At 40.2% G+C, this 14511-nt stretch overlaps 1 protein-coding gene across 4 annotated transcripts in view; it reads right to left on the reverse strand.

Annotated features, from left to right (window-relative positions):
- The window catches only part of ap2a1 (adaptor related protein complex 2 subunit alpha 1), a 36319-nt gene that overhangs the window by 14114 nt on the left and 7694 nt on the right, over window positions 1-14511 (reverse strand). For all 4 annotated transcript variants that reach the window (XM_046414804.1, XM_046414806.1, XM_046414805.1 and 1 more), the window contains 11 exons: window positions 12660-12853; window positions 12359-12488; window positions 11806-11907; window positions 10375-10634; window positions 8942-9110; window positions 8511-8648; window positions 7850-8032; window positions 6713-6810; window positions 6402-6633; window positions 6005-6193; window positions 5735-5889 (listed from right to left, as the gene is read on the reverse strand). In XM_046414804.1, the coding sequence (XP_046270760.1) occupies window positions 5735-5889; window positions 6005-6193; window positions 6402-6633; window positions 6713-6810; window positions 7850-8032; window positions 8511-8648; window positions 8942-9110; window positions 10375-10634; window positions 11806-11907; window positions 12359-12488; window positions 12660-12853 (1850 nt within the window). The remainder of the gene's footprint in view (window positions 1-5734; window positions 5890-6004; window positions 6194-6401; window positions 6634-6712; window positions 6811-7849; window positions 8033-8510; window positions 8649-8941; window positions 9111-10374; window positions 10635-11805; window positions 11908-12358; window positions 12489-12659; window positions 12854-14511) is intronic.

The raw sequence follows: 14511 nt of genomic DNA on the forward strand, positions 1-14511 counted from the left end.
AAACATGAATGCAACTTCATCTCAGCCTTTCATACCTTTAAGAGTTCATAACCTGCAGGTTATAAACTTTTTAAGATACAAAAAAACAGGAAATTACAGATTATCTGTAACTATTGGTAAAAACAAAACAAAACAAAAAAAAAACCCCAAAAACAATATGTATCTTGCAGCCCTATCTTACATGATTTGTCCAAAAATGTTAGTTTTAACAGTATTTTAGGTTGTTTTCTGAATGGCATAAAAACTTACCAAAACTTACCCATACTAGTATATAAAAGCAGTACTGACTATGTTCAGTTTAAGCATGAGCGTTTAGAAGACACTGGCTGCTGTATTGGAACAGATTAGTTAGCTCAGTCAGCCTTTATAACTCACTGTTAACAGTGGTTAACACTGTGCCAGGATAGGTGATCACGGCAAATATAGGAGCGACACAGACAACATGAGTCACCTTAAAAAAAGGGGTGCAGAAGGAAGGCAGGCAATCAGGTTTTCAAAACCTGGCTGCTGGAGACCATGTGAGGAACTATTAGGATCCACAAGGTTCACAGAGCCCTCACTACATATCAAACTGCAACTCTTTGGCACTTTCCTCCCTATACAAACTTAATACAAAGGTGACTTAACAGGTGTACCTAACACAAATACTGATATGTCTCCCTCCTGCTGGACTCTTTCCAAAAACAGTGTAACAATGTGTGAATTTCAAAGACTATAGTTTTCTCAATCTCCCTAACATTTTTTCTTTAATAGACTACTATCTCTCTTCAAGAGTCATTTTGGACACGATAGTGGACTGTACAATTGCCCCCCATGGCTTTCTTAAGATAAAACTCAGCCAAATATAAATCCATCATATGGTTTTGGTTGTGAATTTTACAGAGTTCAGAAAAGTGCTAATAATTCAATTTATAGAGGTGTAGTACAGATGTGTAGATTCCTTTAACAGGCATTGCCCCCCCCCCCCTTTTTTAAGCATTGCAAATATCTCTGTAAATCTGAAAACAGATAAACCTCCCAATAAGGGATTAGTCATTAGTCAGTTTAACATTTCTGCCCTTGCACCAGAAATAATAGTTGGCTAAACTAAACCCAGGACAAGTGTTACTGCATTTGCAAAATGTTTGACTGTATGAAGATTTAAGGACAAAAGTTCTGAATTCCTGCAGGTAACACAAAATCTATATTACATTAAAGACAAAAAGTGAGAAGGCAAAATCATTATTATTAATCGTTATTTCACAAAACACTATTAAATAGTGTTGTGGTGAGCACATCAGTAGCCTGTTTATCCAGGCTCTTAGTGGCTGCAGAGCATTTGATGCCTCTTAAGATATCAATCACTGCTATTTTTACTGAGTTTAGTACCATATCTGATTACAAAATTAATTTGAATGAATCTGAAGCTATGCCATTAGGAACGCTGAAAGACACAGTTGTTTTGGGGAATTTGCCAAGATGGTCTGTATCTTCTTTCACATATCTCAAAATACCCCAAAATACCCTCAGTGTAGTCTGGTGTGTGTCCTCATGAGCCTTCACTCTAGGGAACTGTATCTCCCCCTATAATATGACAAACTTCTTAAAAAGCTCATTTTCATTGCACATTTAACAGTCTTACCAGAGAATCCAATTTTATCTGACCATTATTTAATATTTTTTGAATTCCTATTACTTGACTACAAGCCACCAGGAAAGCAAATGGTACACTACATGTTTATATGATAGAAAGTTAAGGAAATAATTCCATCAGCATTTAGGTCAATATCATGTCTCAGTATAACGGAATACTCCATTGCCAAGAAGAGTATTCCCTCTACAAGCGATCATTTTGTGGATAGTGCTGCAAGCTTACTGAGAATGATGCTCAAGCCCCCCCTAAAAAAGAAAACTATAAAGTAAAAAATAGATTAGTGCAATGTATATAACTGTCAAATCCACAAAATAAATATCTGGTAAGAAAGTCTTAAATCATATAAGAAGAATCTGTGCAATGTGTCAGTGCTGCATTTGACCACTGACCTTCACATTTTATTACACACCCTGGAACATTTAATTGGCATTAAAGGAACTGCATTAAGCTAGTTCCAGTCCTGTTTATCAGATCAAACTCATTTTGTTCATGTTAATGATGACTCCTCCACAAGCAAAAGTTAGTCACAGAGTTCCACAAGGTTCTGTGCTCGGACTAATACTGTTCACTTTATGGATGCCTTCTGTAAGTGATATTATCAGGAAATACTGCATAAATTTAAATGTAGATGACATGCAACTGTACTTATCACTGAAACCAGATGAAACCAATCAGCTAACCAAACTTCCGGCAAGTCTTAAAGACATGGAAACCTGGAATACCTGCTTCTAAATTCACACAAAACTCAAGTTATTGTGCTGAAAGAAATGATTTAATTATACAACTACCCTGGATGGCACTATCTTGGCCTTCAGCACAATTAGAATCTGGGAGTTACCTTTGCTCCACATATGTCCCTTAACTTCCACATAACACAAATTTCAAGGACTGATTTCTTTTACCTAGGAAACACTGCAAAAATTGGGTACATCCTGTCTCAGAAAGATACAGAAAAATTACTCCATGCTTTTGTTACTTCAAGGATGGGTATTTCTGACTTCCTAATGTCAAGCTACCCAAATAAGTCTCTTAAGACTCTTGAGTATAATGCTTGATTAGTAACATCCACACACAGTAAGAGCACTTGCATGCACATTATAAGAGTACACAGAATGGTAACCATGAGCAAAAAAACATCCTAAAAAAGAGTGCTTTTCTGCTGGTCTAATTTTAATTTTATTAAATTTTTTAATTTAAGTTACTTTATTAATCCCAAGCTGGGAAATTACTTCTCTGCATTTAGCCCATCACTGACTGAAACACACACACGCAACAGGCAACATGCAAGATGCAGTGAAACACAGGAGCAGTGGGCTGCATCAAGAGCCTGGGGAGCATATTGGGGGTTAAGTGCCTTGCTCAAGGGCACATCAGCCAGCTAATAGGGGGTGGGGACATTATCACTCCACCACACTCTAATTTTTCCTGTCCGTCCGGTGGGGGAATCGAACCAGCGACCTTCCGATCACAAGTTGCTTCTCCACCTTGAGGCCACAAAAAAAAAAAAAAAAAACTATACAACAGAGACAATATTTAAAGTTTTTACAGTTTTAAATTATTAGCAGTAAAAAAAGTTACTGAATTTATGGAGATTCAGTTCGTTGTGGAGTGCATTGGGTCTGCCAGGAGCAGCGGTGGTTGGGAGGATGTTGCTCTAGCCCAGTGCTTCTCAATTATTTTCTGTTGCGCCCCCCCCCAGCAAGAAGAAAACAATTCGCGCCCCCCCCCACCCCCCACTCCCCGCCGCGACTATAAATAATAGTAATAATAATATGTAATAATATTTAATAATATGTAATAATATGATGCTAACAGTGCTCGCTGGTTTACTGAAGTAAAATTCACAAAGCGGGATGATTGTTGGCAATATTCGGCACGTTTTCGCTGAAAAAACGGCTTATCAGCATGATTGGAATGTAATGTCTTCAAGTGGCGCCTTAATTTACATGGCTTCATACTGTCCGCTGCCAGCATGTTTAGACACACTAAACACACCGGTCTTTCCTCGTCTTCCACTGTAGTCACTGTGAAGCCAAGCGCTACATATGCTTCGTCATATTTCCTCGTCTTAGCTTTCGGGTGAGTTACTTTTGTCTCATTATCTTCGTCTCTCTCCGCCTTTCTTCTCATCCCTGTTAAAAATTTCTTCATGTTGTCTCTTAAGGGTTCGTTTACTGCACTTCATGTCGCCTGCTCGGTGCAAAAAAACCGCTACACCATAGAGCTAATACTCCCTGCGCACACTCTGACAATGAGAGCGCCACTGCCAACTACTGTAGTGGATGTGCAATTACACTTTATTCTAGTACGGCAAAAAAAGCATGTTCCCCAGGGTCACACGCGCCCCCCCTGGCATTGCACCCCCCACTATTTGAGAAGCACTGCTCTAGCCTCTGTAAGGCACTTTAGTCCAAATGTGAGATTTGTTTGAACACAGTGAATACAGTGTCAGACAGGTTGAATTGGAAAAAATGGAATGAAGCATCCTGCCTCAAGTCTTTTCTTTTGTCCTGTCCTAAGACGATAAAAAATAACATGAAACCAAAGTGTTTGGAGACTGAAAAAACTTGTTTGTTCCTCGTGAGTTGTAACCTCCGCTGGGAGGGGATAAAATAACAAGACTCATATGGGTAGGGTCAGGCACACGCTCATCACAGAATGCAGAAATGCTCTCTCATGAACAGGGTTTTCCACTCAGTTTCTGTATGTTCTGTCATATGATGTGCATGGTTGTGGTTTTTCTTTGTGTAGACATTGATACTAATTAAACACCATACTCCAGCTGACCCAAAATGCTGCTGCACGCACACTCACAAGAACCAGTTTAAGAGATCATATTACTCCCATACTTCCCAGTGTGAAGACACTAACTGCTGTATTGTAGCAGCAGCTATAGTAAATTTTAGACCTTCCTTGTGGGGCTATAAAAGGGTTCAAGATGCAAGACTGAGATTTTCCAATAGTTATAGTATTTTTAAAAAGGATGTGGTATCTGACTATGAATATCTCCTGGTTGACAGGCCTATACTAGACAAAGATGGAGCAAAGAAAGACAATACCAAATGATCAACAACTGGCACAGACTAGCAATTGCATAGTACCGGTAGTCTAAAAGCACAAACACACCCCAAACACCACAACTATATATAATTAACAGTTTCAGACATGAAACACCAGTACATTCAAATTCAGGATGCTTCTCCATTTAGGTCTAAGAACAGTGTCACGGCCTCTGTTTTTTTTTTTGGATTGGAACTGTGAATTTGGATGAGAGATAATTACATGCAGTGATGGCAGGGAGTATTTATCCTTGTATCTATACTGTTCCATCCAAAGTCTAACTAAAACTTAAACGAAGTAGCTCCTACAAGTCTAAATAACCACTAAACATCAATGCTACTATGACCATTAATTCATCCAAATTTTGTTGTGATGGAAAGCTCTGCTCTGTCTTCCAGTTTAAAATGGCTCTTATAATATCCTAAACTGTAACAAATTTTATCTCTCAGTAAAGAGCAGTACATGTCAATTTGAGGAGTAACATTCTTCTAGTTCATCTTTCATTCAGAACACATCAATGTCATGTTTCCCTCAGGCTCAAGACCAATCGGTGGACCACCGGGGGATAGAACGACCCAACAGCACTTTTTAACATAGCAGGCTAATTACCGGTATGCTAGCTGCATTTCCAACTGGTCATTCGCTTAGCCTACTTAGGGAGTATCCGATATTAACACTAACAGTATTGCGTTCAGAACAGAGAACAGCCTGTCTGGGTAACTTTGATTTCGGACATGTGTGATTGTGTGTGTGTGTATTCATGGGATACCAACCAGTCGTGAACTGCAGATCTCTGGGCTAACTAATGTTGATTGAGACATCCCTTGCAGAAATTCAGTTCAGTTCACTTTACTTATTTTGTTTATATAAATACACCTCTTTGCTCTTCTCATTTCACTTTGAGGCAGGACTTGAAATGATTTTACGCATCTTATGTCATTTCAATAGTACTGCTGTCTCAATCACACAATCTCTTTTCTTTGGCAGCTGGGTCTTAACTTGGTAGGTTCTACATTTGCTCATCAATAAATGCCTTTTCACCTTAGGAAGCCGTCATCATTCACAGCAGCAGAAGTTGCGGCAGGCCCTGCCTCAGAAAACACATCTACCAACAGACTGCCTGCACTGGCCGGAGCAGCACCAATGGGAGCAGCAGAACGAATCCCAAGGAGGTCTGCTGATGGTGACGGGGTAGACTGGAAAACAAAGGAAACTCACAACAGGGCCACACACATAACACTTTGGTTACAGTTTTGGGTGTGCTGAAAGCAACCAGGAAATTGTTTTTGTGAATATAGAGAGCCTGCTTACAGCATTGGAGGCAGCCATGGCTGCTGTGTCTGGTCCCCGGTCGCCTCCTCCATTCAACTCTCCACCCTCCCTTTTGTTGTCCTCCATCTCTGACACAGACACAGCTCCAGGCCCTTTCTTCTTCTTAAGCTTAGCCAGGATAGACGACTCTCTTTCTGGGAAGGGAGGCATCTCCTCCAGGACAGTAGCCTGAGGAAACAGAACATGATCACGCTGTGGCTTTGGGGAAAATTTGGTCACTAGCATCTCACAAAAATACACATCTCTGTTTATGCACAACACGTACAGCAACAAAGGGCTGCAGGGTTCTGGACATATTTGGAGACGTACTGGAAATATATTGATTACAGGAGCCGAGGTGTGTATAGTTTGGACTAACAGGATCATCAAAACTTACCAGGACATCTGTGCTAGCAATGGAAGAAAGCTTCAGATACTCGACCGCGCGCTGCTGCAGCTCCACATCTGAGTTGCGGATCTGGCTATCACAGCGCAGAACCTCTTGGATGGTTGCCTTGGTCTCTGGGAACAGGTTGATAAACTTGATGTAGGCTGACAGCAGTAGGGCACGAGTGGGCACGGAACACAGATGAAACTTGGAGTGGAGAAGGTTGAACTGGACCAGGGGGCTGGACGACAGGACAGAAAAGTTACCGTTTATCATTTCAAATGTAAACCTAGAGCCATGGCAATTAAAAACCAACATACCTGGAGCGTGGGTCACCAGCAATGAGATTACCAAATTCTCCCAGAATGTAGCCTCCAACCTTGACCATGTTCTCATGGCAGGCAGGGGCTTGCAAGGCCTGGAGAAGACAATTAAATTTAGTGTTTCCAATTACAGCAGACACATTTAATCTCCTCTTATGTCTGAGTTTATATAACACACGCCATGATGAGTAGCAACCCTTTAAGCAAACACTACACCTCTTTTCTTGAGCAAAATTACAATACCTTGTACAGTGCCCTTTACATGAGTTTTTCTAGAATCAATAAGGGGAAAAGAAACATAAAATAAATTCTATTTTTTTTCAACCTACTTGACATTTTTGCTAGGTTTTCCCATAATTTTTATTGGTTATGTTACTTCATCTCACCATTTTGATTGCTGAAATCTGGGATATCAGACTTCACAAAATTTTTCAAACCTCCTTTTCTATTGTGTCCAGTTGGTCAAGCAGCACTGATACAACCACCTTTTTTAACAAATAAATGAATAGATAAAATGGTTACTAGATGTTAAACAGGTCTTGCAGAGTCACTGTATCCCTCAGATGTTGAGCTAAATGTTACCCTAAACAGTAAGATAATAAGAATAATATATAAATAGGACAGTGTGTGTAATGGGAATTTTTATAAATTCTAAATATATATAAATTTTAAAGCAGGTTGGAAATTCCCAAGAGATTCCAATATGGCTATGAATTGTATGAAAGTTTTTGGTAGTTGTACTTACCTAAGACCAAACAGTATTTTTTTTTTTTTTTACTATAACCTGTGTGTAACATATATAGAAAATTCAGTCCTCGAACTTCAAATGTTTGGTAAATGCACTAAGCCACATAAGGACTTAATTACATCAAAAACGACAACATCCTGGTTTAAACAAATGAACTGCCTAATGTAAGCACATGTCAACAAGATTGTGACTATGGCAAGACATTGTAAGTCAACTGTAAACACTTTCTGATATTCTACAGATACACTACAGACATTATAATCAGTACCAGAAAAGCATTGGGGTTTAAACCTCAATCAAAGTGTGACCTTCTCAATTAGAGAACATCTTACTTAACAGACTGCTGCCTTCACAAAGATACATTTGAAGATTTTTTGCAGTGGCACCTCAAAGACTGTCTTGGCGGCGTAGCCCTGCACATCATCTCGGTTGATGACAATCTGGATGACGCGATACCACACCTCCTCGCTGACGTAGTCACCAGCAATGCGGATGAGGTTGAGAATGGTATCCACGTACCAGGAGTAATCCACAGCATACTTCTCTGCAAGTATGGCCACTTTAAGCACCTGAATGAGGAAGGCATGACATTTGAAAAAAAAAAAAAAATCCCATAACGTTTGATTGAATTAGGACACTGCTGAGTGTTAGACTAAAGAAGAAGAAGTAAATTTAGCTGTTTGGTTTGTGGATTTCCAGTCACAGCAGCACTATGAAAAGACAGACTTTTCCTAAATATTACAAACTAAATTTTGCTGATATTGCTCTTCTTTCTGCCTTATTGTCTTAAAAGCTGTCTGTATAGATCTAAGTGTTTAATAATCAAGGTTTCGACAGACTGAAACATAACTTTGATTTGTTTGTCAGTATTAATATCTTTTAAACACTGCTGGATTAATTAATTTTTTGATGCTGACGAAAGCAATACGAACCTGATTAAAAGAAACAGTCTTTAGTTTTCAGAAATGAATATAGTCTCACACAGTGGGGGAAAAAAAATAATACAGAATGGCACAAAATCTTTCTTACACACACAATAATACCCACCATCTCCTCTCTGATGGAGTAGTCTGCTGTCTCAAGGTAGCTCAGCATCTCGGCTACGATCTGCTTGGCATTGCTGCGATCACACATCGCATACAGCAGATCAGCTGCCCTCTGTCGAACACTCACATCCCTTTCAGTCTGCAGTGTCAGCGTAACAAAAAGGAAGAAAGAACATGCAACAAGACAGAAACAGAACTTGAGACAAATGTAACTACATGTGGAGTGTCATATGATACTGATCAGATACCACAATCATCCATATTCCTGTTAAAACTAAGTTGAGTGGTTGTGCAATGGATAGGAGAACTGTGAAGGGTATTGGGATTGCACCAACCAGCACAAGTGTGTCACACTTTATAATTTCATGACTGAATCAAACACTGCTTCGGTCTGATGTCTGCTGAGCGACTGTATGTAATTAGATGCACCACCTTGAGAGCGTTGATGACCGTCTCGATGTGTGTCTTGACAGCTTCATGGGAAAACTCAGAGCTGGCCAGAGTACACATACTCTCCAGAGCCAAGTAGCGTAGGTTAGTCTCTCTGTGCTGCAGGAACTGGCCCAGCTGATTACAGGCTCGCACCAGCAGGTTTGGCTCACTGCAGAAGACAAACCAAAACTTACTTTATTGGCAGCCTGGTAATTCTCACGTGATTATAGAAAAAGCACATCAAGAGGTTATAGTTTATTTCACACTAATTTATTAACCACAAAAGTAAAACATCATTTAAATTGAGTAAAGACCTGGAAAATGATTTAATGAGGAATATGATTTTCATCATGTTTGTCATTTTGAATTAATGTTATCCTGAAATAATCTCCAACTGAAAAAAAAGCACTTCCTGTAGAAAAATGCTGTGTGAATGCTGACAGCTAAAATAATTTTGAAAGCACTGTTGAAAATGCATAAATGAATCAGCAATCAAAGCAGAAATATGTTGTACTTCTGCACAGTAGATACACACTTAAACTTCTGTACAACTGAACACACTAATAATAATAATAATGATAATGTATAAAAGCTATGGACAATTTAAAAAGAATAAAAATGAATTAAAAGTCATAACGTTTGACCTTTAACAAATCAAATGTGGGTGTCACTAATCCTGCAGTTTCCACACAGTGTGTTTATTTGTAACCTGAACTCTAACACTGGGCTATCACTCACCCTGGCAGACACTCCAAAACCCTTGTACATTCTGTCTCAAAGAGGCAGAGGAATTTGGACTGATCATATATCGTACCAGAATTTCCACCTCGCAGCTGGATACCTTTGCAAACCAGTCAAGTTTTCAATTGACATCCATGTTTAGACTGAGATAAATAATGACTGATCGAGAGCTTCGTCACATGGTGCACAACAGTCGCCTGAATTCGCCCAATTCCAAAACAGCTCCAGCTACAGCTGGTATGGAAACATAAAAAACAAATGTATACTAACTAAGGTTGTCTTGATAAGCTTTTAATTATATTTTTAAGTATTATGAACAAGCTACAAGTCATCAACAAGTACCAAAACAACGTCAATATAGGCACAGCCTTGGGTTGAAATCCTGATAGCAGATTCGTTTTTTTTGTTTCTTTTAGTAAATCACGCCAATGCTTGAAATATTATCAAACGTGGATTTTGTATTGTTTGAAACATGTAGGTATTGATTAATCATAATAAAGCAGTGATGCTAAAACAGCAGATGCTTTGTACTCTTTAAAAATAGCTATGCATTACAGACTATAGAACATCAATCAATCATAAGAGACTTGACTTGGATTTGCAAGAAATGACTTGTGAGCATCGAAAGATACTCGAAAGATGTTGCGCTATTAGTTATTGAATTAAGTTAAGTTGTTGCTGTGAATGCTTACCTATCATAGTGGATGATAAGTGAGATAGCCTCAAACAAGATAGCATTCTTTGCATTGGAATGCTGCACCTTCTTGGACTTTGGTGGTTCCTGGGCTTTATTGAGGATTGTCTCCAGACACTCAACCAGACGGCCCTTGACAGCGCCATCTTCTGGGGGAGGGTAGCACTGCAGCAGGCGCAGGAGTTTGCAGGATAGCCACGGTGCCGGGACAAAATAGTAGGTGTAATCCTGGAGGTCAGTAGAGGCCGATGACACAATCTGGAGATCCAACACAATTTTTCTTAGTCAGTCAAAACTGAATCCGCATAAAACACTACTTCACTGTTTCCCACAAAGTGCAGATTAGTACAAGATGCCCAGCACTAGTATTAGAACAGAGTCCGGTTTCAACTGTTTGGAAACTTTGGTTATATTAGGCTTAATAATTCATTCTTTTGGGCAGAACGGTGGTGCAGTGGTTAGCCCTGTTCCCTTCCAGCAAGAGGGTTCCAGGTTCGAATCCTGTGCAGAGTTTGCATGTTCTCCCTGTGCCTGCGTGGGTTTTCTCCGGGTACTTCAGCTTCCTCCCACAATCCCAAAAACATGCACATTAGGTTAATTGGCTACTCTACATTGCCCCTAGGTGTGAGTGTGAGAGTGTGTGGTTGTCTGTCTTTGTGTGTCAGCCCTGTCATTGACTGGCGGCCAGTCCAGGGTGAACCCCGGCTCTCACCTGTCATCAGCTGGGATAGGCTCGAGCCACCCGCGACCCTGACAGATAAGCGGTATAGAAAATGGATGGATAAAAAACACAATTCTTTAAAAATGAATTCTATGAAGAGTAATGAGCTTATCAGTCGTCAATTGATCAACCTGGCTCAGATACCCTCTGAGGCAAGGCAATTCATAATTTGGTTAAGGCCAGTGTTAGACTACAGGAGTTTTAAAATCCAGTTGGATAAACTTGACAAATTTTCTTCTCTCCAATCTCAAGATTTGACTTTTTTTTTTTAAACCTTACTATTGGTAATAAAAAAGGAGCAAGTGCTACTTTCCCCAGCTCAAATTTATTCTGTTGGTCCAGGGCAGGCAACCTTCCAGTTACAAGCTTGCTTCTGTAACTTTTAAATGACCACTGTGCTAAAGCAATGGTGAATCACACACTACAGAATATATTAAGATTGCTGTGCCAGAGGAAGCAACGCTAGTGAGTTACTGTTAGCCCTAAGGCTAAGGCCCATAGGCTGCTCAGGAACGTCTCTCTCATTGTCTATTGTGGACCTGCTTAGAACACACTGATGTAACCATCCAGTTAAATGGTTATTATCAAACATAACTGATACCAGATCACCAGATAATCTACACTGAAAATTGGTACTGACCGGGGCCAGTATTGCCAACAGGGGTGAATTTGAGAATGAAACTGATTGTTCATGACCACCCCACCCACCCTGCTGAGTCTGGAGACAGCCAGGGAAACACAGGTCTTGAACTCATCTGGATTCTTCTGGCTCAGACAGGTGATGAGAGAGATGGCTGCTGTCACCACACCCTAAACTCAAGACAGACACAAGGAGATAATTAATCAGCTCACTCATACATAATGTCTTAGATGATAGCAGAGATGCAGCTGGTTTCATCAATTCAAAATCTTGCTGGATCAGAAACTTATGATATGTTTGTGACATTACAAGCACAACAGGTGTTAACTGTTCTCAGTCAGTCTTTACAATACAAACCATTTAATCTTAAATGGCTTAAATGGCGGTAGGTTTTAGAGACGTTGTGGTCCCCTCACTGATTCATTCCCACCTCTGTCAGGAAACAACATTTGCAAATCCAGAGGAGGGTGACAATCTACTGTACTGCATGCTATTGTGTCTGCTGTACTATTTAAAACTATTATCTGAAATAACTATTTACTGTCAAGACACAAACAAGCACATTAAGGCTCTATCATGTAACTTAATTTCTGATGATGGAAGTGCAGCTTGTACTCTCACCATGTGTTGGTCGTTGAGTAGGTGCACCACCCGTGAAGTCCACTCACCCATCAGCACCAAGTCAGGAGAGGTCTTATAAAGCCGCAGCAAACACAGGGCAGCTGACTGTTTCACACTGTCCATCGTATCGCTGTGGTGCATCACATTCACATTACCAGCAGCTAAATCACGTCAGTGATACAACTACATAGAGTACAAGGCTTCGGCTTTAACATTCACAGTAAAACAAAAAGATGACAAATGAAGACGATTTTTTATTCATTTTACTTCCTCAAACCTTTGAATCAGAAGTCAAACTCACCCAGCAACCAGGATCCGAGGGATCTCACTGGCAAAGGCCTCAGCCATCTCACGGCTTCCCACGTTTGCAATACAGTGAAGTGCCAGGCACATGAAGGTGGGATTGCGGCTGGACAGGTCATTCTTTATGGCATTGTTGATCAGACGGATCAACTCACTGTTGCTGTTTACCAGCACTGAGATGAACAGGTAGCCCTGGAGATAAAGAGAGGACACTTAGACTGTGCAGTGAGTATGCCATTGTGTGGGTGTGTCAAGCAATCAGCGTCCAGTTTATTAAAGTCAATAAGCTAAAATTAATACAGCTTTCTGGCCTCACAGAGTGGAGGATAACTGCAGAGAATTCGGGTCTGATTTGCCCCTCCCGAATTGTGGAGGTGTTGCCCATTTAACAGGAATGCTTTCAAATTAACTGTCTGATATACGGGTCTGATATCAGAATCAGATCAAACAGGATGTGAGTGCTTCTGTGAATTCTTGTGTAGACTGCATGCTGCTGGAAACTGTCAATTTGACCAGATCCTTTTTGTCTCCATCTTTGTCTCTCCATCTTTTGTTGCCTTTCAGGCGAGGCACAGTTTATCTTGAGCGTACTAGCTTGCAAGAAAGTAACCTGAAATATTATTTCTTAAAGACTTTCTTACGACACATCTGCAATGCAGTCTAGACTAACATTAGATTTATGGCATACTCTCACTCACATGCTAAACACCACCTCAAGCTAACTTAAACACACCCCACAGCTTTGATTCGTTTGACAGATACCCCAGTTTTAAACATTGTGCTTCGTTACTGCTTGCAGGTAATGTTATATTTGCTAGTTTGCTTGTTTATCATCAACTACAGCCATCCTCATCTCTCCTGTCTATGCTTCAAGAATTTCCTTATATCCCTCTATGTTTTCGCTCGCTGACACATGGATAGCTGCATGCACATTATAGTTTACCTGCTGCACATGCACACTGATGCACACAGCAGAGACACACAGAATGCAGAATGTGATTCTGTTGGGGTTAAAAATTATGTTGCAACACTTTGGAGTAGCAAAACAAACTTGTTGTCCAACATTATCAATCTAAATTGATGCACTGCCATTTTGTTGAAACCTGAATGTGAGATTCCACGGAGTACATAAAGAGGGTTATCAACACGGATTTGAACAGCTCGTTCCATCAGCAGCAGCCTTACCCAGCTGGACAATACATCCCTTCACATTTTGGAAACAGCTCAGGAATGTCTCAAGGACCATGACAACTGCCTGCAGCCTCTCCAGACCCAACCTGATCAAAAACCTGCGGGATGCAGAATAAGCTGAACCCAACCTCCCACTAGGTGGGGCCTCCCACTTACAGGCCCCAACCTCAAAGCACATTTCAATGTCGTTTACAACAGATAATCCCAGAGGCCCTGTATCCCTTCCGCTGACAGATTAGAACTGCTTTAGCAGCACAAAGGGGACCTACAAAATATTAAGCAAGTGGTATTAATGTTGTAGCTGATTGGTGTATATATATTGCTCATGGAGAATATCTATCAATCTATCTAATAGATAGATAGGAAGGAAGGATAATGTGTGTATATCTAAGTCAAACAAGTGTTTTCCCCTGTGAGGAAAATGCAGATTATAGGTACATTTTCATGTCTCAGTGTTTTCAGCTTACGGGTCACAAGCCAAAAATCAATGCTTCTCTTTCTGTTTTCTAAATTCATGGCCAGGAAGTTGGACTATGGAATATTAACCAATATTTTGGTCCTCGGTCAGAAGTATCATTTAAGTATTTTAAGTATTAAAATACGTTCCTACTTAATGACACAGAGCAAAATACTATACTCAAATATGTGTGATGAGGGTT

The sequence above is a fragment of the Scatophagus argus genome, chromosome 16 (assembly GCF_020382885.2).
Source record: "Scatophagus argus isolate fScaArg1 chromosome 16, fScaArg1.pri, whole genome shotgun sequence".
NCBI lineage: Eukaryota > Metazoa > Chordata > Actinopteri > Scatophagidae > Scatophagus > Scatophagus argus.